Here is a 25,755-nt window from a genome sequence, read left to right on the forward strand (position 1 = left end):
GTCAAACCTAAAATTATATATATCCTATTGATATGGACAGATTCAAAATACTGCACAGAAGGGAGGAAGGACAGTGCTGAATGAAACCTCTGTTTGGTCTTCACTGCTTTCTGACCAAGCAGCTAAGCAAGCCAAGGGGGTTTAAAGGGTTAAGTGAATCTATATCCACTGTGACTCCAGACAGATGGGAAGTTCAGGCTTGAAAAGGAATTTATGTATGGTTTTCCTATAACATCTTCTGAGGCAGGCAAGGAAACCATCTCCTGATTCAGGATGTGATCCGAACTGCAAACTCCACCACAACATCGAGCATGAGGAATGTCTCCCAGATCAGCCTTTTGGCTGGTGTGAAGAACAATCCCACAGGAGCAATGAGGTATAATCCAGAGCATAAATCCCAGGAGAGAAGGAATTATTCACCGCCACAAAAGCAAGAGAGCGTGTGCACACATCTAACTACCAGTAAAACACCTTGTCACAAAAGTAACTGGACATGAGTAAACAAATTAATAAACCAAGAGAATGAGTTCCCCAGTAAGTAACCTGGGTTTGGAACTGCTCACTGGATATGTTAAAATGGGTTATTAAAGCTTCTGTTGAACTTCACAGACTCAAAGCCAAAAGCTGACAAAAAGGATGCATAATGAAAGGCACAGTCAGACACATCCTTGCGTATCTCTGAACACTTCAGGGTGTTATTGCTGCCACAGCACTTCCCAGGTAGAGGTTACTGATCCCCAAACCACCAGCACCAGATCCAGCAGATACAGATGATCACAATTCCTGCAGGATCAGCCAGCGCAGCTTGAGGAGCTGGAAGTGACCCGTCTACCACATCCCCCAACACAAAGATCACTTATCTGCTTAACGGGGGATGGAAAACACATCAAGTCAGAAGGATGATCCCAATTGTGCCTGCTATGGACATTTCCCTTCATCTCCTGCTCCTAAATGGACTTGGTCATAATTGTAGCATGCTGGAACCTACAAACACCATGGTCAAGAACAGACTGGAAGAGAACTATTGCCATCACCTGGTACTGAATGGGCCTAAAGACCAACTGCGGTCTTCAACCAGCTGTGCTGATGCTGTACTCCGTGAATGATGTTTCAGGTTTCATAGTAGCAGGTTTGGGTGTTTCAAGAATGCCCAAAGGGACCCTGATTTTCAGAAAAAAACCTCTAGCACCAATCCTCTGAAAATTAAGACTTTGCTGTGTGTCCAGTTGGGAACTCAGCCCCATTCATCCTTCCTGATAACCCTGGCTAAGAGTGGGGCTGGTCTCCAAAAGGCAGAGTAACCAAAGCAGAAAGTGAGGGATTCATTTCCCTCCCAGTTCAACAGAAGTTTGTATTATTTAACTGAAGTGACAATGAGTGAGTGAGGAGACCTCCAAAACGAACAGTATTGTGCCAGAAAAGCACCTGCTTCCCAAGGAATTGCAGCTGGGTCAAACCCAGCTATGTCAGCAGCACACAGTGGCCCCAGTGCCCAGCACACCACAGCCTCATCCTGCTCCTGCACTGCAACCTCCGACTGTGCTATTCCAGCAAAGCAATTCCTCAACCTTCCCTTAGAGCAATAATGAAAATGAGCTATCTCAGGGCACACAGAGGAGTGCTGTGGGTATGGCACCGGTGGACACTGATCCAGCAGAACATACTGACAGTGAACACCACTTAGCTCTCCTCACTCCCCACCACCCCAGCTCACCTCTCACACGAGTTCAGATGCACTACAGACATACCACAGGTAAAAATAAAGGATTCTTCTTACAAAGACTGAAATCTGGCTAGGATGCCTTTGCTCATACAACAGATCTGAGTGAGGTACTCACAGGGGAAGTCCCTCATGCACAAGTGAGAATATATCTGTAAAAGAAGCTATTTGGCTACCTACGTGTCAAGCTTCATGCTTTTATTCCAAAGTGAATGATTTTCCAGCTTAGGTCTTGGACTAATGAAGTAAGCGGCGTTTTAGCATTTGACAGCAGGGTTTCAGCACACAGCTCACACACAGAAGCAGGCCCACCTCTGTATCTAGACTACAGGGGCACAAGAACAAGCACTGGAGCTCTGGTCGTGGTGGTGTGCTGTTTCCAGCTCAAGCCTGCTTCTGCAAGTGGCCCAACACCTACAGCCCTATGGTCGGTGTGCACAAATCTGGTCTGGGAACAGGCTCGACGCAGAGGCTGGCACCACTCGGTGCAGAGCTGTGTCTGAAACCAGGACAGTCTTTATAGGAGTAGGTCCTTCAGCCTACACAGAAGATCCCATGTTCCAGGGTCGAGTACACACCTTGAACTGACCTTGCTTTCAGGCAGTGTGAAGTGCAGTCCATTGCTCCAGCCTGTTTCACTCTAGCACCCCAAAGCAGCGGCACGTGTCCCACCTACCCAAGCTTCTCCATGACCAACTACCTGGGGAGTAACAGCAGGAGTCCTGTGCTGGGGCCATGTTACTCTCCAATGTTGTCACTAGGTACAAAGTGCAAAAGTGTTGCTGTTCCTGCATCCATTAAAAACTTTAAAAACAGAACAAAACAAACAGAAAAGGATTTCCATAATCATTTGAAAATACATTAAGTCTCCAAAAAGCCAGCAAACACCTGATAACCTGGTTGTGCCATATCTGCTCTCAGTCCTGCACAGCAGCAGTCCAGTGGGGCAGTTCTCCTCTCAGCTGGCAAACCACAGCTCCCTCCTTTGCATACTCTCCAGCCAATGGAGGATGACATCCAGGAAGTTCAGTTTTGGTGGCTTGGACTGAAGAGACCAATGGCTAAGAGAGCCAAGATCCTGCTGTGAACTGCCCCATCTCCAGAGGAGAGAGCACTGAGCATTCCCTGCAATGCCGCCACTTCCCATTTCTCCAGACAGTTCAGCATTACAGCAAGTCAGCCACTCGGCCTCTGGCTTGGGACAATGTCAACGGCTTCCCTCCCACCCCACAAAGGTGTATAATCAAATCCCTCCCTGCTTCATCCCATTTAAAGTGTTTGCATCTTTTCCTCCTATGAAATGTTTCTGATAAGGCTTTATTGCTATACAAAAGCGGTGCAAATGCTGCCCAAAGACAGCTCCATCAGGAACTTTGGTCACACGACTGCGGGACTCTTGTGCAGTGTCCAAGTCCCAGCGTTAGACCTGCTACCTTTCCGAAGAGAAGCTGAATACTGTGTGCAATAACACTAAGAAAATAGGACTGAACCCCAAATACAAAACAAAACCGAGGGAGAGAGGGGACAAAGAACTCAAATTAGGCAGAAGGCTTGCTTGGGAAGAACCCCATCATTCCTGTGATGACTAACTGATTCAATGCTACATTTAGACAATGCAAGTGTCTTTCAGAACAGATAGTTGGTGTTGGAACTGCAGCTCTGGTCCTGAATGCCAGCTCTCTCATCAATGCAGCATTTATTAAAAAATAAAATTAAAAAGAAAACAAAAAAAAATAATAAATTGACAAATTGCATCACCAGGTAGCAGCCTGGCCTGGGTCACACACGTCCCATTGCATCGGTTTCATCAAGCAGGGCCATTTAATGTGGCTTCAGCACAGGGCAAGACTTCTTCTTTCCTAAACAGAAACCCAAAGAGTAATGTTAGAGTAACAGAACTACAGGAACATACCCGCTCCTCAAGCTTACTATCATCCTGGATGGAAATTTTCCTCTTCAGCAGTATCTGAGCCATCCTTCCTCTTATTTTTGCTTCTTCTGCATGCTGAAAAATTATTAGCTTCCTAAGGAGAACCTCCTCCAAGACCCTTACAAAATGGAGCAAGCACAGAAGGACATGGAGCTGTGGGAGAAGGTCCAGAGGAAGCCATAAGGATGATCAGGGCCTGGAGCAGCTCCCGTATGAAGACAGGCTGAGAAAGTTGGGGCTGGAGAAGAGAATGCTGCGTGGAGATCCCATAGCAGCTTTCCAGTATCTGAAGGGGGCCTATAGGGATGCTGGGGAGGGATTCTTCATTAGGGACTGTAGTGACAGGACAAGGGGCGATGGGTTCAAACTGAAACAGGGGAAGTCCAGGTTAGATATAAGGCAGAAGCTCTTCCCTGTGAGGGTGCTGAGGCGCTGGCACAGGGTGCCCAGAGAAGCTGTGGCTGCCCCATCCCTGGCAGTGTTCAAGGCCAGGTTGAAGACAGGGGCTTGGAGCAACCTGCTCTAATGGAAGGTGTCCCTGCCCATGGCAGGGGCTTGGAACTAGATGAGCTTTAAGGTCCCTTCCAACCCAAACCATTCCTTGATTCTATGATTCAAATGCTACATTAAAAAATAGGAGCTCAGAAGCCATCTCTGACTGCTGGTTACACAACATTGATTAATCCATTGAACCAGCAGTTTGGAATACCACTGTCAGGATTATGAGCCTACCAGAAGGCTTTGACCTGACTAACCTCTGATAGGCACCCTCCCACATCAGCCTGGGAGCTGCTAGAGCTGTGCTGCACACATGGATCTGCAACTTCCCTCCGGGTTGGTATCCCTCAGGGGTCAGTGCTGAGACCAATCCAGTTCAACATTTTTGTTGTGACACGGACAGTGGTATTGAGTACCCTCAGCAGTGCTTGTTCTCCATGAGTAAGAATTAAGAAGTCCACTACTCTAATCAAAAATGATTTGACTTCTGGGCCACTGAAACATTAGCACAATACATCACAGCGGTAACTCTGCACTACCTGCAGTGTAATACACTCCAAGACACTCTGGAGTTACCACTTGTGTGACTGTGACCATACACTAATGGCAGAATAACAGCATTCAGTGACATGGCAAAAGCAATTCTCTGTCACAGGGTGATAGAGCAGAGCTCTCAGAATCTCACCTGTCTTTCGTAGCTGTTTCTGTGACCGCTGTGACCACGGCAGCCGTGTTCTGGTGCTCCTCCACGTGCTGGGCCACGCTGTTCCGGGGTTTGGGTGCTTTTGTCGTGCCGATGTTGGTGATGGCCAGTGAGTCGATAACCATGCACTCTGCATCACTGTGGGGAGAGTTCATGGTCATGGGAAAGTGGCACTTAATGGGGCTTAAGTTCCAATGGGGAGCAAAAATATTCCTCCTCCTCTCCCAGCACAGGGCACAAAAAGCCCATAAGGAAATAAGAATGGAAAAGAAACTGGAATTAAAAGGCAGTGTGCATATCCTGGAGGCTGCTTCCTATAAATCGACATGACACCAAGTACACACAGACACAACAGCTCCTCAAGAAAGGCATTCCCATTCCTGCAGCAAAATCCAGCCTAAGAATTCCCCAGACATTTCACCCTCCTCCACAACTACCTCTGCTGGGCGCTGTCCTATGCGCAAACACAGGGAACCAGCAGTAGAAGGATGCAAATGTGAAGTACATTTGGCCAGGACTTCACAAGTTTAGAGGGTCCAGAAAGTCAAGTTGACCACTGGGAGCAACAAGCCAGAAGCAAACCACTCATCTTGGTGCAAACTAGAGACTCAACACCAGTACACAGCACCAGGGAGCAGCCTGGGCTGGAAGGGACCTTTGAGGAGCTTTAAGGTCCTTTCAACTCAAACCTGTCTCAATCTGTGATTCTAATTTGCTCTTGATTACACACTGGATGACAGATTTCCACACCCAAGGGGCAACATTTCCAGTGGCGTCTACCCACAACAAAACAGAAGCTCAAATCGTGAAAAAGGAAAATCCTGCTAACTCAAACCCTCCTAGCCTTCTACATTTGTATTTTAAAGACCCATATCTCTAACTGGAGAAGTGACTGCTGTGAACATCTTTAGTTTTTGCCTTCTAAGGCAGAGAAAAGCTTGTGTGTGAATGATCTTTCTCACCCACCTCTTCCTTTACCCAGATCCAGTCTCAAGCCTGATTTCTTCTCCTTCTTTCAGAGAGCAAGCCTATTGAAACGGAAGGAAAGCTCAGGATGACTGAGCTGGAATCCTCTCACCAGCTGATGAGGAATTTATAATGCACATATAATCACAGGCTGGTAATTAAGATGTGACAGAGATTTGGAGACCAACCTCCTGTTTCTGTAGCTATTTTCTGTGTGCTCTTGGAAAAAAATACATTAAAAATAAGGAATAATGAGATCAAAACATTTCTGTTCCTGAAGGGCTGACAGGCTCTTAAAAAGAAATACTGCAAGTACAAAAATATACCTGAGAGAAGCTGCAGGGGATGGATGAGACAGTGGAGAACTGAACTGAGCTGCCAGAAATGTCATTAGAAGATGACTTCCCACACAGGAAACCGGAGCTCATGAGACTCCAGTTGCTCAAAGATAAACTCCTTAAATTCAATCACTAAAACTTTCCATGACACGAGGATTCCAATGTGATGAAGCCCTGAGGGGAGCTGACCACTAAGGGGGCATGAAAGTCTATCTCTCTTCAGCAGCTCATGGAAGTGCAAAGCCCTGCAGGACACTCACCAGTGGAAAACAGACCAAGAAGTTTATGTGGAAGAGGGAATGCTGTGACCCAGGCAGGAAGGTTGACAACAATATCTCCTTCTAGCCTGGAATGAACTCTGGTGCCTATAAATATTTGGGATTAGTATTCCTTTGGTCAGCTTGTTTGTAGCTGCTGGCTGTGTCCCTGACAACAGACTGGGATGACACTGATGGCAATCTGTCTACCTCCACAGAACCAAACACATTCCAAAACCCAACCAGGCTGAGGGCAGGCACAGAGAGTGTTTGCCCACAGTGAACATGAATGTACTCTTGTTAAGGCAGACTAAGGAAGAAGAGTCATCAGCAACAAAGGTTGTAGCTACCATAGTCTCAAGCTCTGCAAGCAGATCATAAACTCATGGAATGGTTTGGGTTGGGAGGGACCTTAAAGCTCCTCCAGCTCCAACTCCCTGCCACAGGCAGGGACACCTTCCACTAGAGCAGGTTTCTCCAAGACCTGTCCAACCTGGCCTTGAACACTGCCAGGGATGGGGCAGCCACAGCTTCTCTGGGCACCCTGTGCCAGCACCTCACCTCCCTTACAGGGAAGTTCTTCCTCTAATATCTCTAATACTTCCCACTCCAGAAGGAATGAGGAGTTTTTCAGCTCTAAATCAAAGCCACTTGTACACATTTTCCAACAGCAAGTGAATGCTGGTCAGAAACATGTCTCTTCTCACAATGGACAAGCACTCAGCACAAACAACTTGTGAATGTCACCTACAGCCGTGCCCACTGGGCTTCCCAACACAACAGCCAGGACAATCTTCCTTTGTGTTCACCAAGTTCAATGTCATAGCCAAATCTGGTGACTTAACTACCAAGTTTGTAAATACTACTCTGGAGGTCACTCAAAACAGAGGCTGCTCTCATTCCACAACACCACAATGCTCTGAGATAGCAAACCACCCCTGGTGCATGAGCTGAATGTCCAGCCTCTTCAGTCTTATCAGAAAACAAGACCAGAAGGTATGACCTGTATTACTGGGCCCAACCATCTTCAGCCCCTAGGAGGTTCTAACACAGTTTGTATAAACTTCCATCCCTGGAAGTGTTGAAGGTCAGGCTGGAGAGGGCTTGGAGCAACCTGCTCTAGTGGAAGGTGTCCCTGCCTGTGGCAGAGGGCTGGAATTCAATGAACTTAAGGTTCCTTCCAACCTAAACCATTCCATGATTCAAAAGCTGTACACTTCTGATCAAAGTCTCCAGTGCCTGTGCAAAATACGCACGCACACGTACACATCCACTGCCTCACCACTGGGAAACACATTTACAGTTAGAGAAGGAAGTAATGTAAAACTGTGATGACAGTGTTGTGCCCGGCTTGAAGAAGGCCTCTGGGGACCTCTCCTCAATGTACACACATTGTTCTAGACAAGGGACTTTGGAAAATAAGCTTTGGCTTCTGGCTGCCTCTGCTAGAAGCCCAAGAGGGATGAGCCTGCACAGGGGGTAAGACATGCTCATCCTGCACTCATGTGAATGCTCTGCAGGGATCTGCCTCTCAACTGCTACTGAAAACTCACAGCTCCCTCAACTAACGAGGTTCAACTCCATAAAGAACTGAGAGAAAAGCCTGATAGCTCCTCAGCTTTTACTACATGTAATATAACCCATGAAAACAAGAAGTATTATATACCCTCACTTCAGACCTGGGGTGCTACAAGCAGTTGTGCATTCCTCTTTCCCCAGTGCCCAAATCCTGCACATGCAAAGCTCCCTCAAGCAACAATAGTTTCATGAAGTGCAACTTCTTGGAAAACCAGGATTTAACAGAGTTCATACTTTGTAACAGCTGAAGTTGGCATGAAACCATTCCATATCAAACCCAATATCCAGGTAAATCAAAGTGATCTGCTCTTCTGCTTCTGAAGATGAAAACATCAGGAGCTCACTTAACTTTTGGTATTATTCAGTTCTTCCTACAGATCTCCACCAGCTTTACAGAGAAAGTACTTCAGCACTGCAACTTTCAAACACCAATCTCACCCAGTTTCACTATGGAAACTTCTTTTTAACACCCATTTCAACAGTACTACAGCAAAACACCCTATACTCACCCTGTCCTTTCCCTGGTCTTCTCACCCAGAGCCTCTCAGCTCCAGCAGGACAAATTGAGCTGCACCAGCTTTGTTGTCCAAGCTGACTTGGCATTGTGGTGCCAAATGGAAACCCACATACTGCAGCACCTAATGCAGCTCTTCCCCATGAGAACAGCATTCCTGATCTACAAAGGGTCTATAAAGAAGTCACTCCCAACTGTTCATAGAGCTTTAGGTACTTTGGGAAAGGAGGATTTGACACTGAATGAAACAGCCTTTGAGTTAACTCTACCCACCTCTGAAGCTCACTACTGTGGCTCCTGGGATACACTTTAGATATCCTCTAGTCTCTTTGGTATCACAGACATAGACAACAGACCACCATGAAGATGCACTGGGGAAAGCAGTGGTCCTATAAACACAGAAGCAAGAAGGGTACAAAGAACGTGCCTGGACACGAGCCTCATGCCCAGCCCATGAATGAGTTCCTGACATCCAGGCTCTGCAATGACCACCCAGAAGCAATGGAAAGGATGCAAGAGCAGCCAAGCCACACACTGCTCAGCACACTGTGAAGTGACTTGGTGGCTCTTAACCAGACCAAGTCACACCACACAGGAGGTCTGGCTTCCAAATGTACATGCAGTCTTCATTAAAAGGCCAACACTTATGTCAGCTTAGAAGATCCCATCTGTGCCACTTATTGTGCTGTGTTCACCTTGATTGGAAACATTTCCTGGTGAAATGGGACCTCAGAGTACCCACTTTCATTTCTTTATGAGTAAGTGTACACTGATCTGCAGGCAGATGTGCCATGCTCCGTACCCCATCTCCCACAGCATGCTCCTTCCTCTCATCCTCCGCTCAAGCATGCCAGCAGCTTCTCCATGTTAAGCAGCAGCATGAGATACAAGCAAGACACCCATTTCTCATGCTGATGCTCCATGTTCATCATAACGGAGCTCCAGCAGCACATGCTGACACCACGTGAATCTCAATGTCATGCAGGACAAACGGGCAGCAGGCACAGAAAACAAACACATCCCAAAATGAGAGCCCAAAACATCCACTGTGACACGTCACTCCACTCAGCCTGGGACACCAGAGGATTCATCTCTCTTCTGTGTGTAAGCAGATGCTGCACCAAAACTCCTTGCTCAGTGGCAGCCAAGGCCATGGCCACCATATCTGGACCCTGGGTCCCTCACCCTGGACCCAGGGACCCTGGCACCCTCACCCAGAGCTATGGGAGGAACCACTGCCAACAGCTATTTCTGAGCTATTTCAGCAATTCAGGGTTGTCTCTGCTGTGAGAATGGAAGTTAAGGGCTTTCATCCCAAAACTGTGTATGAGCAGCAACAAGGGGCGACTTTTACAGCCTTCCAGCACTTTTAAGTGTGGCTACAGGATACCTGGAGAGGGCTTTGGACAAGGGCCTGTAGGGACAGGACAAGGGGAATGGCTTTAACCTGACAGAGAGGAGACTGAGATGAGCTCTTAGGCAGAAGCTCTTCCCTGTGAGGGTGCTGAGGCGCTGGCACAGGGTGCCCACAGAAGCTGTGGCTGCCCCATCCCTGGCAATATGCAAGGCCAGGTTGGACACAAGGGCTTGAAGCAACCTGCTTTAGTGGAAGGTGACCCTGCCTGTGGCAGGGGTTGGAAATGGAGGAGCTTTAAGGTCCCTTCCAACCCAAACTATTCCATGATTCTATGGAACTGCTGCAGCACCTCAGTGTCTGCCTCCAAAACTGAGGAATGTACTAAATGAGAGTTGGTATCACACAGCCATGGAAGAAATTAGCTTGTTTTTAACAGGTAGCAAGTGCTATTGCTCTGCTGGATTCCAGCCTCTCCTCTGAACTTTCTTATTCAGTTGCTTATCCAAGCTAATCGGGTGAGGAGCATTAAGGAAAAGGGGACAGTGAACATATTAAACCATAAAAATAAAGAAAGAACAAATGAAAAGGGAAAGAGCATTTCAGGTAAAGTTAAACTGAAAGAGAAATTAAAAGTTAAAATATCCCAAGCCCACTATTACCACACACAGCAAAAGCTGGATTTTTCCTCTAAGTGCAGCTCATGTTTTAAGCAGCTGTGTGGAACCTTATTAGAACAATTCAGTAGCACAATCCTTCAGATAGCTCTTGAAAATCATACAGGAGAAATACAAAGCTCAGGTTAATATCACACAATTAGAACTGAAGCAGACAGACACGGAAATGCAAGTAATTTCCCACAAGAACACCGCTCACACTGCACACACTCCTGCATCCATTACTCCTCTTTCCCTGGTAAATGCAAGTCATGATTTGATACAGTCTCGAGCTGCTGAGCCCTCACGTTTCACCTGCCTCATTCTTTGACTGCTCCTATGACTGTACAAAGTCAGGCAAAGAAAACTGGGGCTCTTCAGTCTGGAGAAGAGAAGGCTGCATGAAGACTTAAGAGCAGCTTCCAGTATCTGAAGGGGGCTACAAGGATGCTGGAGAGGGACTCCTCATTAGGGACTGTAGTGATAGGACAAGGGATAACAGGTTCAAATTGAAACAGGGGAAGTTCAGGTTGGAGATAAGGAAGAAATTCTTTACTGTGAGAGCACGGGCACAGGGTGCCCAGAGAAGCTGTGGCTGCCCCATCCTTGGCAGTGTTCAAGGCCAGGTTGGACACAGGAGCTTGGAGCAACCTGCTCTAGTGGAAGGTGTCCCTGCCTGTGGCAGGGGGTTGAAACTGGTTGAGCTTTAAGGTCCCTTCCAAGCCAAATAATTCTGTGATGCTATGTCTTCAGCAAAGTTCTGAAGTAATTTCTGAGACCTTTACAGCTTATGCTTGCTCAAAACAGCTTCAAGAAAGCCCAACCAGTCACAGACTACACAAAGATCCTCTTGGATCTTTCCTTAATAGCTCGACTGTTACTGCATTTTTCTACCTAGCAGGGCAGCCTGACAGCCCTTTTGGTGAGATAAATGTACGTATTGCACTCACCTGCTTATGAATGAGGCAGAAAATGTTCAAAACTGTTAAAATGACATTGTTAATTATAAAACTAATAAATTATGTTTTGTAATTATGACTGTTCTAAAACACAAAGCCTTACAGAAAGCCTCTGTCCTTTGCCTTTGGCTGCATCTCCTGAATCCCCTGCTTGGAGAAGCCAGGATGGTATTTCTGCCACTAAGTAGCTGTGATCCCAGACCTGAATATTTACACCTTTGCTGTAACAAACTCCTCTTCATATGGATGTGCTTAGTGCAGTGGATTCCTCTGTCTGTCCCTGATCTCCTCCAGAAATTACAGCAACATCTTGCTAGTTTGCACAGGGAAAATTCTTTTAAATGGATAAATTCTAGAAAATAATGAGGAAAACCTCAGAATTTAAAAGAAAAGGAAAACATCTGAGGAAAAAAATAAGTGTTTTGTAAAAATAAACAAGAGTTTGGAAAATAACATCAACCATTATTTCATGGTCTATTACAGTAAAATATGTGTTAGGGTTGTTGTGAGAAGGTCTTGAGAGACTTGACCACTGCCCCAGGTAATGCAGGCAGCAATTCTATCAGCCAAGTGCCCTCAGCCAGGCTTTCCTTGAGTCATCTGGACCACAGCATGAACTCTCCTTTCTACAATAACAAACCCCAAATCTTTTTTGCAGAAAGAGCTCACAAATAGGGGGATGGCAGAAGCTCAAGGACATGATGAATGACAACACCGTATTTGCCTTTTAGAGGTTCACCAATGGCTCTGCTGCTGTGTGTACACTTCCCCAGAGCTCTATACCCAACTCAAATTCAGGTTTTCAAAACAGGATTTCCAGGATCTTTTAAGCAATTGGGAAAAGAGGAGCTTTCCAATGGTCCGACAGCTCTTTTTTTTTTGCCAGCCCAGGATGAAGTAACTAACGGGAGAAATGACTTGTCAGGTGGATGTTTGGAACCCCGAGGAGGTCCCCATCATACGTACCCTCCAACTGCAGGTCTAAATACTCTGAGCAATACCCACAGCAAGAGAGAAAGGCAGCAAGAGAGGCAGAGAGAGAAAGCAAAGAAAGGAAGAAACAGTAAAGACTGCTGAAATAGAACAGACAGAAGAGTTAACTCTGCAATAGCCACATCCTCAAATGCTGAGCTCCTGCCAGGACATACCAGGAACATTCCAAAGCCATTTCAAAGGGTACAATCACTGAACATAACAGAAAATTCACATCAATATATAAACCAAGCAGAAGATTCAACACAGGGTAAAAATCATCTTTCTCAAGCCCAACACACCCAGGCTGAAGTTATCAATGAGTGGGATTTGCTGATACTGGATGCTCCTTGGTCAGAGAACTTCAGCAGAACCCCTTATTTTCACACAAGAAACTACCACATAGAATTAAATATGGGAAAAGAAGTTAGCTAAATAATCTTAAAGGAAAGAAATACACCTGGAACACCTTGTCTATATGATGTTTAAGGTAGCCAATACTCTCAGGAGTAGTTTAAGCAGAACTGCCAAGAGGGATGTCCTACCAATCCATGCAAGGACAAACCATTAACCTTTCCGAGTTTACATTCTGGGGTGGCACAGGCAGGCAGAGAAGCATCAGCAATTGGGAAGATGATCACAGAGGGTATTTAGATGTGTACTGAAACATCTGGAGGCATATTCTGAAACATCTGGTTCTTGCATGATCCCAGTGATTGTAGAATCTAGAGTCCTTCTGGATCTCCACTGCAGACTTCAGTATTGCAGGGAAGAGAGAAAGGAGAAGGAGGATCTCCACTGTAGACTTCAGGAGGGGAAAAAAGGAGAAGGAAGAGGTGTTTCTATAGGAATTGGAATGTGGTTTGGGAAAGTGCTTGTAGAAAGTCATTAAGAACCACAGAGTCAATCCAAAACATTCTCAAACTTCCAGCATTTTTCAGGGATCATTAAGGAACATGGTAAGAAATGAATGTATTCACTATTGGTGCTCCTGTTCCAAGAGAAGGAACAGTCTGGGAGAGCAGCAGATATCAGAAAATTCCCATTCCCATCACTGTTCAAGATGACAATTCATACACTGGGAGAAACCTGGTTACTGAACTGAGCTGGAGCAGCTGAAATCACCACCCATGGAACAGGTTTCTGTCTTCCCACAGCTTTTAGTCTGATTTTTGGCTACAGTTGTAGCTGTGAAAGATACAGACACCTTTAAGTGGAGACTGTGGTTATTTAAGTACCTACTTTCTTTGCCAAAATGGAATTAGTTTGTAGGACTGCAGTCATGCAAACCCAAGCAGGTTCTGGAAGGTTTGTCCTTGCTGAAAGTGCTCCAGAAATATCCACTTATGTAGAGAGAAAAACACATTTGAAATGACACTGCCTGAAACAGCAGCACAGCCACAACATCTTACTAGCCAAACCAGAAGAAAACCCAGCTTCCTACCTGCAAGGGAATAAATGGAAGGCATAAGAACCTGCCAAGTAAGACTCACGCTGCGGCTGCGCATCCAGTCAGCCACATGTGTTATCCTACTCTACTCATACTATGCATTCAGAGAGGAAAAACATCTGGAGCTCAGTTTGTTTTAGGTACAAATGCCAATGGATTTAATTAGATCTAATTCAAGTACACTGAAAATTGGAAAGGAGATGGTGCTTTCAGCACAGCAGGAGGGAGTATTCTTATTCTTTTCTTAGATCTCTTTTGTGAAGCCAGGCTGCTTAGCCATGCCATCCCTATATGTAAAAACAAGCTCCATTTATCCAAACAGCTCTTCAGCTGCAATCCCTGCAAGCAAAGGAATCCCAGGCATCTCACTCATTTCACCTATGAGGAAGAAAAGGCCGTCTGAGGTGGGCATCCAAAATAAAACACACTCATCTCAGAGCTGCCAAAACAAACACACCTCTGGTTAACTGCCTCCCTCAATCAGCCATGGTTCTGTAATCCCATTGTTTCCTGAGCCATGGCATTTTAACTCCTAATAGCTATTTGCTGGAGAGTGTGCACATGCCAAGGCCACACTGACTACCCAACAATGTCACATAACCTAACAGGGTAAGAAGTAAATAACTGTTCCTTAGATGCATAAAACAGGGACTCCAACTAGTTAAATCACACCCTGAATACTTATAAGGAATATGAGGAAAACCCCATATACTTGCCGCCAGCTCTGGAGCAACAACAAAAGAGGGAGCTGTTGGAGTGCATTCAGAGGGGACTACAGAGATGCTGCGAGGGCTGGAGCAGCTCCGCTCTGGAGCCAGGCTGAGAGAGCTGGGCTGCTTCAGCCTGGAGAAGAGAAGGCTCCTTAAGGGGAGACCTTAGAGCAGCTCCAGTGCCTGAAGGGGCTACAGGAAACCTGGAGAGGGGCTTTGGACAAGGGCCTGTAGGGACAGATCAAGGGGAATGGCTTTAACCTGCCAGAGGGGAGATTGAGATGAGCTCTCAGGCAGAAGTTCTTCCCTGTGAGGGTGCTGAGGCGCTGGCACAGGGTGCCCAGAGAAGCTGTGGCTGCCCCAAGAAGCTGTGGCTGCCCCATCCCTGGCAGTGTTCAAGGCCAGGTTGGACACAGGGGCTTGGAGCAACCTGCTCTAGTGGAAGGTGTCCCTGCCCGTGGCAGGGGGTTGGAGATGGATCAGCTTTATGGCCCCTTTCAACAAAAACCAGTCTGATTCTATGATCTTTAAACTGGGCAGTATTTCTGACTGCATGCAAGTGAACTTGATGTTTAGTGCGTTGAAAAGCACCTTCCCCTCTCAAAACTAGAGTAGGCTAGATCTGAACACAAGCAATTCCACCTGCACTGCTGCCTAGCAGGTAAAAAAACTCAGGATTTGCTCTATCTTTTTTCTGGCATTTTGCACTTTCTATCATTTACTGTCTCTAATGTACTACTTTGTCAATGAGAGGAAAATGACAATTTGAGTCACTTAAATCTGCCCCTTGCAAGACCACACACTGCTTCCAAGATGTTGCATTTGCTATCACACACTTTTCTTGACTCTTCTGTGTGATGTGACCTGGCATCTCTGCCAAGAGCCTGGGCCTGGATCTCTTGTGCAGACAGATGGGTGATGCTCCATGACATGGCCAAGTGGCTAAAATGAGCCACATGTTTCTTAAAACAAACCCATTGTGACAAGGAAGCTGGAAGACACCTCACACACACATGGAACCATAGGGTCTAAAGGGAAAAGGGATTTATCAATGCTGGGCAGAGCGGGATGCTGGACCAGGGAAGTTCCCTTCCTACCTGGTGAAAACAGCCTTCTCATTCTTCGCATCCATGGTCAGCTTGATGGTCTCCTGGCCTGAGCCCGTGCTGATGGTTTCTGTGATGGTGTCAGCTTTGTCCTCCTCCTCCTCGCTGTCGGAGCCCCCGGAGGAGCTGCTGTCTGAGGCCACCAGCGGCGCTTTCCTCGTGACACAGACGTTCCAAACACAGGGGGAAGCAGTGCTGACTGCAGGGAGTGAATAACCCACAGCGCACAGTGAACAAAACACAGGAGAAACTCCCCAGGTACCACTCCAAGGAAGCACAGCGGTGTGAAGTACGGTGCTTACAATGGCTGCATATCTGGAGACAGTGGTTTCTGTACAGATCCCACAGCATGCAAGCTCATTTTTGCAAGTAAGCAGTAAAAATGAGCGTTATCCACCTGCTACCTTGTGTCCGTGTTTAATATAGACAGCAGAGGAGACTATTTTGATTGACAGAATCACAGGGTGGTTGGGTTGGAAGGGACCTTAAAGCTCCTCCAGTTCCAACCCCCTGCCATGGGCAGGGACACCTTCCACTAGAGCATGTTGCTCCAAGACCCATCCAATCTAGTATCCATAGCTCCACTGGGAGAACACACCAGAAAAGTGGGGCAGAAGGCGGCACCTTCTCCCTTCCAGTATTCTCCGACTTTCAGTTGTTACTAGACAAAAGATAAATTTAGTTCTATCAAATTCCTCTGTTAAACCTTGGTTTTCCTTGCTCAGAACAGATGAGGGAAAGAAATCAGACTGAAGGTCACCCAGTGGCTCACCACGAGTACCAACAGTCTAACTTCACAAAATCACAGTATCAACAGGTTGGAAAAGACCTTTAAGATCATTGAGTCCAACCACAAATTTCATCCTCTGAATTCCTGGCAAATAATTTTATAATCAAGCCTGCAGTTAAAATAGGACTTTTGAACAGTTTAGAAATGAATGGTCTCTGTGATATCAACTCTTACTAACTTAAGCTTTTATTGCTGAATAGCATTATCCCAACAAACACTTGGGATTTCTGAGTTATTATTTCAACAGATTGATCTCTGTACAAAAGAGCCTTCATGTAAGATGCAGGAGGTGAAGCTGGAGGGGAGTGCTCCCTGGCAGACTTGGTTGTACCATCTTACTTACAGTTCTTGTCTTGACTCTGCTTTGGGTTCCCTTCTGAATCGTTGCTTTCTGTGTCGACGGGAGAGCTGCATCGTGGACCCGATTCTGAGCTAAAGTAGAGGAGAAAAGCCTTGAGAGTGAAGTACAGGTGTCCTGGTTGTGCTTCTGAGTAGCCCCAGCAGAAGAAACCACCAGAACTCTTTCTTTACATCAATACTTTTAACTTTTAAAAAGCCTGTTTATTTACTTATTTTCCACTCTTATTGTAGCAGCAATGCTGATACAAAAAGTATTCCTGTATCACATGACACGATGCTAACACCAGATAGAAGCACTGGAAGGCAAAGCATGAAGACTTGATCCAGACTAATCAGCAACATTACAAACTAAAAAGGGTAGCAAAGGGAAGGGAAAGGGAAGAAGAGATCACAGTCAATGTACCCTATCAAACCACATCTCAAATGTTCTTTCACTCAGAAGCTGGACAGGATTGGAAGGCTCTGTGCCTCTTACCAGCAGAAGGGCTGGAAGTCTGTAAACTTTGCCCATCCTTTCTCCTCTGGTGTGGTGTTCTCCGGGGCTGCTGAATCCCACACGCTGGATCCAACATCCATGGCAACACAGGGCATGGGGGGCTTCGAGCTGATGGGCTCAAACACCGCTGTCCAGCCAGAGCCTGCCCATGGAACCACAGACAGGAATCCCGTGACTCTTTGGGCATCCCAAAAAGATTCCAAAGTCATCCCAGAGACAAGAAAACTTCAGAATCTACAGGAAGTGCCCACCTCACACATTACAATCAGCTTCAAAATCCCCCTTCTGATAAATACTAACATCATCCACAAGAGAGAAGCATCAATTAGGAAAACTAAATGAGTATCTTCACTTCTTGAGGCAGTGACTTTCAGCTGGACCCCAAATACCTCCATTTCCTGCCCAAACCAAGTGGCTTTCAACCACCAACTGTTTAGTTTTGGCAACTACAGGGAAGAAATTGATGTAAGGATTAAAATGTTGATGATTACAGAAGTGATCTTGAGCAAAACTAAGAACATACTTGGTTTTAACAGTCCCAGTCTACTCTGGAACATCTACTCCTACAAACCATGAATTTTTAAAGGTATTTTTACTTGTGTTTTCTCAAGAAAGAGAAAGGATTGCAGAGGTTTGCTGTGCAAACTGTTTTGCACATAGCAAAACTAAGAGTAGGAGAGCTCCATCAAGCATTGGCTCCTACATTTGCTCATAAACTGAACCAACATTTGAACCATGTCCCTAAGAAGGGTAACAAACCTGATGGACACCATCCACAGGATGATATTTGTGGCATTTATAATGGTTCTTCCTAATAAGAACTGAAAATATATGACACTGCTGAATGCATTTAGAGAGCTGATTACTGGGCCTTGAGCAACCTGGTCTAGCGGGAGGTGTCCCTGCCCATGGCAGGGGCTGGGACTGGATGAGCTTTAAGGTCCCTTCCAACCCAAACCAGTTTGAGATTTTGTGATTCTCTCCAGTCTTCCTCCAGGCATTGGAAGAACGGGTTTGCAAGATGCAAACCAAAGCTACATCTGCAGGACAGGCAGATATGAGGAGTGTGGAGACACTTGGCAGAGTCTGCATAACCCTCTTCTAAAGCAATGTAAGGAGCTAACATCATAATCCTCCACTGATGTTCTGTTCATGAGTATGTGCATGAAAAGCACTGGTATTATTATTGTGTATGTACCTGTGTGGTTTCCTTGGCACAACTAAAGCACCACTCTGCTACTGTGAAGGAGCTGGGCAGGGCTCAATCTCACTAATGCTTCTGAGGCCAAAACCAAGGACTGGATCATACACTCATGGAATCAATTGGGTTGGGAAAGCCCTTTAAGCTCATCCAGTCCAACCAATCCCCAGCACTGCCAAGGCCACCATTAACCCATGGCACTGAGGCCTCAGCTACACGGTGTGTGAACACTTGCAGGGACTGTGACTCCAGCACTGCCCTGGGCAGCCTGTTCCAGTGCCTGAGCACCCTTTGGGGAAGGAATTGTTCCTCATCTCCATCTAAAACTGCCCTGGTGCAGCTTGAGGCCGTTTCCTCTTGTCCCATCCCCTGTTCCTTGGGAGCAGAGCCCACCCCCCTCCTGGCTCCATCCTCCTGTCAGGCAGTTGTAGAGAGTGAAATTCCCACATCCCATCTGCACAGGTGGAATTGCAGAACAGCCACAGAAACCTGGCTGTTTCCAAACTGCTGTTATGCAGAAATGTTCCAGATCTCAGCTCAAAGGGGATAATGTCCTGAACCATTTACCTTCAGAGGAGTCAGAGTCTTTCTGCTCAGAAGTATTATTCTTGTTGCTGTTTGCTTGGGAAGGAGGTGGCTGCTGTTCCGTTTCCTCCTCTTCGGAGTCCACGCTGCCGTCATGATCCCCATTCTCAAGATCACTTTTTGAGGAACTCTCTGAGGTCTGAGATGCCCCAAATCTAAATTGCAGAACTCAGAATTAGAAAATCCCTTCCAGCAGCCAGGTCCCCCCTCACCTGCCCCAGGGAGAAAGCCCAGACACTGAGCAGACCAAGTGAGGCCTTTCAGAGAGCTCATCTCCCAAAGGACACAAAGCTCAGAGAGGCACCAGCAGATGCTCCTTCAGGAGCTCCCGCTACCATCTCTGTGTGCTATATTTGCCAAAGTGCCCCTGCAGAGCTAGACTGGGAAATACGTTGCAGTGACGTGTTCAGGGCTAATGACTGGTAACAGCAAACGAGGGGAACACTGGTGTGGTATCAATTCCGTATGTGAGCAAGACAATTATTGATGCTGGGCAAGTAGATGTTAAAGTCTTGGTCATTTTCCTGTCTCATTTGATTGTCTTTTCAGACTTAGAGAATTAACTTTATTTAATAAGTGATTGTATCAAAGGGATGAAAAACTAAATTATTTGCACTGGCAGAGATGCACCACAGGAGGCCTCTCATTATCATGCAAAACATTCCTTGTTTTAACATTTTGGAAAAGAATATTCCCTTGACTACCCTCAGCCTTACCAATTTTCCAACCTCCTCAAAATATGAGTGAGTTTTAAGTATTTCAAACTAAGGGCTGTTTTTAAGTATCTTTGATAACAGACTCAGTAACTTGGTGTTTCTGTCATTAGTACGTTGCCTTAAATTGAATCTTTGTTTCATGTTCAAGACAAACCACCTCTTCCTGCAGCAGTGTGACATGGAAAGTGTTGTGGTTATGTCAGAAAAAGGCCTCTCAGCACATCAGTAACAAACAATTCAGCACGCACTGAACCAAACTGTAGTTTCATAACATTTTGGGGGGATTAATCTTGGTTTTCACCTTACCGTGTTCTTGATTTCACTTGGGTTGCATAGGTTATCTCCTTCTCTTCCCAGATATCTTCTTCCTCCTCGTTGTCATCAAATTGTTGGATCCTCTCATTGCAGCAGGCTTCGAAGAGGGAAGCATTGGGCTGAAAGAATATTAAAACCAAAATCAAATCCCATTCATTCTTAGGAGACAGAAACAAAAACCTCAGTGATGAAGCAGCTAACGGAGCAGCATTTGGACACAACTGATACCATGAAGGTGTTTGCATTTATTTCATTTTACATCTCAGGTTGTGCAACAAGCAATGTTCAGATGTGGAAGAGTACTAATAGATCAGTATGCTCAGGAGCAGCAAGCCCATGAGAGATCCAAAAAGAACCACTGCAGAACCACCACAGTATCTCAGCCCATGCTGCTCCCAAAGGTGCAGGAGCTTCTGCAAGCTGCTGGTCTGTGACATGACTCCACTGGATCTTCACAATGGCAGTCATGGTAGAAGAGGGCTGGAAACAATTCTCATAAGAACACATCTGTAGACTGACAAGCTTGGAACTTGGAGAATAAAGTGATGCCACAGATGCAAATGGCCCCAGCTGAACTAATCCTGAGTGCAATGTGTTTCAATGACTGCATTCTTCTTGACAGAATGGCAGGAAGCCTTTGAGCAAAGCTGTCCACCTGGACAGGCTGGAAAGGTGGAACCACGTGAACCTCATGGAGTTCAACAAGGCCAAGGGCAAGGTCCTGCATGTGGGTCAGGGCAATCCCCAGTACAAACACAGGCTGGGGGAGACCGGATGTAGCAGCCTGAGCAGAAGGACCTGGGGTGCTGGGTGAGGAGAAGCTCCCCATGACCTGGCTTCAGTGTGCACTTGAGCCCAGAACCGCCCCGTGTGCTGGGCTGCACCCCCAGAGTGTGAGCAGCAGCTCAGGGAGGGGATCCTGCCCCTCTGCTGTGCTCTGGGGAGACCCACCCCTGCAGTCCTGGTACAGCTCTGGGGCAGCAGCACAAGAAGGAAGTGGAGCTGTTGGACAAGGTCCAGAGGAGGCCACAGAGATGCTGTGAGGGCTGAAGCAGCTCTGAGCCATCTGCTCTAGTGGAAGGTGTCCCTGCCCATGGCAGGGGTTTGGGACTGGAGAAGCTTTAAGCTCCCTTCCAACCCCAAATAATGTACCAAATCTTACTCCTTTCAAATGACTCACACTGTCATCATCTGCATCGATGTTGAAGTTTATCTCTGCGATCCTGTCAAAGGGAGCACTGCAAAAAGAAAAGAAAGAAGTGTCAGTGATGGCATGGAGTGACAAAGCACTTCTGCACACCCAGCAAGAAAACAGAGATGCTTTCTATGACTGCTTAGTGGCCCCACATTTGCTCCCTGAATGTTCACTTCTGTGTTATGTGCAACAGTGCAACCTGCTCTAATGGAAGGTGCCCCTGCCCGTGGCAGGGGCTTGAAACCGAAGGAGCTTTAAGGTCCCTTCCAACCCAAACAGGCCGTGACTCTACGATTCTACCGCAAGAACAGCAGAGGGTGCTGCAGGCCAAAAATCTCCAACCTCAGAGCACAGTTTGGGTCCCTGCAGTACTTCTTCACTGTTATCAACAGATCTCTAAGTTTTGGCAGTATCATTTTGTTCCTAAGAAGGCTGTTTGCTAGCAAAAATACTGCCATGCAAATCCCCAGGACACCGAAACACGATTAATGCTTCTTAAAATACTCAAATTAATATCTGTAGCAGTTTTCAACAGCAAGAAAACAGACAACAGGAGAATGTTCAATACCAGGACTGTTCTGTAATATTGTCTGTTTCTCTAATCATAAATACAGAGAGAATATCCCAGTTACAGATGTTAATGAGATTCTCCTTCATTTTATAAGGACATAAGATGCTTTTAGCTCTTCACGTAAGTTAATTCTTTCCCTCTACCTATACACACACAAGTTCAGTATTTGCTGCTATCTAACAGAAGTGAAAAGTGTATTTTACTTTTTAACATGTGTAGAACTAAGTATTTAAGCCAAGCTCAAATGAACTCTCATTCTAGTCTTGATCTTTCTGGCCTTATTAAAGTTCTGACATCCACAGGGCTCACTAAAAGCCCAGACAGAAAAGCTGGATTCCAAAACCCTTCTCCATGATAGAATACAGTTGCCAACTACCTGGCAAACACCTCAGTAAAGCCCCTGAGGCTCTGAGGATCTCATGATTCTACTTTGATTCATGCTTGAAAGCAGCTTTGCAGCAGCCAAGCTATTTCTACACTGTCACTGCATTTAAGGTATTTCATGGCACCCAGAGGATGCTAAATATAGGGTCTGAGCAGAACCACCAAAAGAATCCTCAATAAATCACATCTGGAGCAGCCAAGCAGTTGGAGCCATGCCCAGAGCTTGCTGGGCAAAGAGCTTCCAGCTCCTGCCCAGATTCCAGGGCACCAGGATCCTGTGGCTCTTTGTAAAGCAGCCCCAGCATTTACTGACCAGTGTTGGCTCCAGGATGGTGTCAGCAGGTTCTGCCTTGACACCCCAATGACAAACAGTTCCTCTGACTGAGAGAAACATTGCCACAAGGTGACAGTGAACAGGCAAAGCTGAGAAACAAGGGAACACACTGGGTGTCTCCAGAAGCACTCTTCTGACAGTCACTATGCACTAAATGGTTACAGTCCCTGAACCGTTATGGACAAACAGGATAATTCAGGCCCTTAAGTACAGTTTTTGAGATGCGAAGATGAGCTGCAGTTTTAATTAATTAACTCTATTAATTCTTCTCTAAAAGCAGCACAAATTCCAAACACTGGGTTCAGCAAGTCATGTAACATTTAATCCACCTCTATTTGCCTTCTTTGAACTGTTATTTGCTCCTGCCTTATTTACATTTCCTTTTCCATAAGAGCAAATAGCTGATTTTTTCTGTGGACTTCATGAAAACATTATTCTTCCTCCTCCTAATTTCAATAAGGCCTTAATGCCACTGGGGAATATCTGTAGAACTGCCTGGACTTTGCTCTAATGCTTTGCTTTCTGTTCAGTTACATTTATTCTAGAATAGGGCTGGGTAATAGTTCCATGTTTTATTTAAAAGGTTTCTCTACAAAATGAAGAAGTGCTTTTCCCTGGTTCTACAAGTGGCTTTGACCATAAAGGGTGGACTCCTATAAACAGAAAACCATCAGATGTTCTCCAAGCCATTGATCAGTCTGTTTCAAACCAAAGGAGGTAGAGAGTGAGGCTCCTTTTCAAACCTGAATCAGAAGAAGCAAGATTAGAGGCAAAGAGGTTTAAATGCTCAATATAAACCTCCTGAAGTTTTCTAAACATACTTGATATTATCATCCTGGTCTGCAAACTCCTCATCGTTGAAGCCGAACTGATCCACAAAGTTTGCTGTCATCTGCTGGATCTGGTACTCGGAGAAGGCCTGAGCAAAGGAACCCAAAAGAGCCCTCATTAAGGTGGCCAAAGACATGCAACTGAACTGGTTGAAAACATGTATTCTAGAAAAGCATTAATATCACAGCAAACTGGTGAACTCTGAGGAACCATCTGCTCCAACCCCCTTTCTAAAAGCAGGATCAAACAGCAAGCCCTGAAGAGATGTTTCTCTGATCTGCTCTTAGCTTCTTCCAAAGAGACTTACGGAATTTCCCTAGGGAGCCATTTGTTGGCTCCATTATTCTATTAGAATGTTGTACTGGTGGTTTTTACTTGTTTTCCCCTGTTGCAGTATGAAGTTTACCTTGCTGCTACTTAAACCCACCATGGACATCAAGAAGGCACTTTTCCTCTAAACCCCTCTTCCTTGTAGGATGAGGCACATGTCTCTATATAATTTTTTCTTCCATTGACCAAATGGACCAAACTCTTTCAACTTTACTTCCCATGTCATATTCTACACCCCTGATCACTCTCATTACCACCTTCTAGGTTACGTTTTGCTAAGACAGATCACTTCTGAAGGTCACTGCCTCCAACTGGACATTCACCAAGGAGAACAGGAAATTACTCCACATGTCCTTGAAACAATATCCCCAAATACCATCATGTTTGGTCTCCCACCGCAGCTTCACACTTCTATTTTTCTGCTTGCACCCCAGGAACTTGCACCTCCATCCCTGGCAGTGTTCAAGGCCAGGCTGGACAGAGCTTGGGGCAACCTGCTCTAGTGGCAGGTGTCCTGGCCCATGGCAAGTGGCTGGAACTGGAGGAGCTTTAATGTCCCTTCCAACACAAACCATTCCAGGATTCATTTAAATCTATTTCCTCCCGTATGAAGACAGACTGAGAAAGTTGGGGCTGTTCAACCTGGAGAAGAGAAGGCTGCGTGGAGACCTCATAGCAGCCTTCCAGTATCTGAAGGGGGCCTATAAGGATGCTGGGGAGGGACTCTTCATTAGGGACCGCAGTGATAGGGCAAGGGGTAACGAATTAAACAGGCAAAGTTTAGATTAGATATAAGGAGGAACTTCTTTACTGTAAGGGTGGTGAAGCACTGGAATGGGTTGCCCAGGTGAATGCTCCATCCCTGGCAGTGTTCATGGCCAGGCTGGACAGAGCCTTGGGTGAGATGGTTTAGTGTGAGGTGTCCCTGCCCATGGCAGGGGAGTTGGAACTAGATGACCTTAAGGTCCTTTCCAACCCTAACTACTCTACGATTTCCAATTGGAGGGCAGACCACGTAAGCAGCCACACTGGAAAAACACAAAAGAGCTGAACACACTAACAGTGGAATTTAGGAACCGCTCTATGCTGGGGAAGATTAAGGGCAAGATAGAGAAGGAAACTCCCCAGGAACAGTAAAGAGCATGTTATCAACACACCTGTTGGAGAGAAAGTTCATTGGGAAAAGCACTCTCAATGTCTTCATCCTCACTGGAGGAGTGCAGATGGTGAGTGCTCACCTGAGGGAAGTACAGAAAAATCAGCACAAGTGAAAGCTAAAAAGCTCAAAGCCTTTTGTTCCACACATATAATCATTTACCATGGTGGTCAGATGGCAAAAACCACCCCAGTGACTAACACAGAAACATGGACGAGAGTTTACCAACACGTATCAGAGTTCCTGCTTCAAGAACTATTATGGAACATGTTTTCTACAAACACTGAGCCCTTGTAAGCCTTCTTCATAAAAGCAAGCAAAAGAACAAAAAACCCCCTAGCAGTATCACTTAGCTAAAAAAGCTAAGGAAAGTCTAGAAGGTAACGGGCCCATCTGAAATCTGCACTGTTCTCACCAAATCCACTGTATTCCTCCTGTTGGTTTCTGTCAGTGTCTCTTCTACAAAGCTCTCCCATCTCCCTCTGCAATCCTCAGGTAGCTCTGCAAGAAAAAGGGCACCACAAGGTTTAGCACAACTCATAGAGAAGTATCAAACCAATCACTCTGCCCCACTGGTTAATTGGGAGCTGCTGAGCAAACACATACCCCTGCACATGAGCTAAGCAATGAATTGTGTAAGTGCTCTGCAAAGAGAATTACGTTTTACGCGATCTCCTAAAAATGGTAAATTCTGCTGAGAAGGGAACATCTTCTGTTAGGCCAAGCAGTAGGATATCACTGATCTGAACATCTTAACTCACTTGTGGAATTACAGTGCGA

The 25,755-nt window shown here is 46.0% G+C and overlaps 2 protein-coding genes across 7 annotated transcripts in view; both read right to left on the reverse strand.

Annotated features, from left to right (window-relative positions):
* ECHDC3 (enoyl-CoA hydratase domain containing 3) overlaps positions 1-5,288 on the reverse strand; it is a 36,904-nt gene extending 31,616 nt beyond the window's left edge. The window contains exon 1 of the mRNA XM_062613653.1: positions 5,266-5,288. Within this exon, the coding sequence (XP_062469637.1) occupies positions 5,266-5,267 (2 nt within the window). The 5' untranslated portion in view covers positions 5,268-5,288. The remainder of the gene's footprint in view (positions 1-5,265) is intronic.
* The window catches only part of PPP6R2 (protein phosphatase 6 regulatory subunit 2), a 90,751-nt gene continuing 68,014 nt past the window's right edge, over positions 3,019-25,755 (reverse strand). For 3 of the 6 annotated variants that reach the window (XM_062613641.1, XM_062613642.1, XM_062613640.1), the window contains 11 exons: positions 25,391-25,476; positions 24,977-25,057; positions 23,480-23,577; positions 21,337-21,412; positions 20,166-20,293; positions 19,126-19,298; positions 17,337-17,499; positions 16,845-16,933; positions 15,703-15,910; positions 4,834-4,989; positions 3,019-3,579 (listed from right to left, as the gene is read on the reverse strand). In XM_062613641.1, coding sequence (XP_062469625.1) covers positions 3,528-3,579; positions 4,834-4,989; positions 15,703-15,910; positions 16,845-16,933; positions 17,337-17,499; positions 19,126-19,298; positions 20,166-20,293; positions 21,337-21,412; positions 23,480-23,577; positions 24,977-25,057; positions 25,391-25,476 — 1,310 coding nt within the window. In that variant the 3' untranslated portion in view covers positions 3,019-3,527. Of the gene's footprint in view, positions 3,580-4,833; positions 4,990-15,469; positions 15,634-15,702; positions 15,911-16,844; positions 16,934-17,336; positions 17,500-19,125; positions 19,299-20,165; positions 20,294-21,336; positions 21,413-23,479; positions 23,578-24,976; positions 25,058-25,390; positions 25,477-25,755 lie in introns of those variants that run through there. The other 3 variants (XM_062613643.1, XR_009963837.1, XM_062613644.1) reach the window with 3 other exon arrangements.

The sequence above is a fragment of the Pezoporus occidentalis genome, unplaced genomic scaffold, assembly GCF_034315485.1.
Source record: "Pezoporus occidentalis ecotype Australia unplaced genomic scaffold, CSIRO_AGI_Poc_V1 ctg17, whole genome shotgun sequence".
Taxonomy (NCBI): Eukaryota; Metazoa; Chordata; class Aves; order Psittaciformes; family Psittacidae; genus Pezoporus; species Pezoporus occidentalis.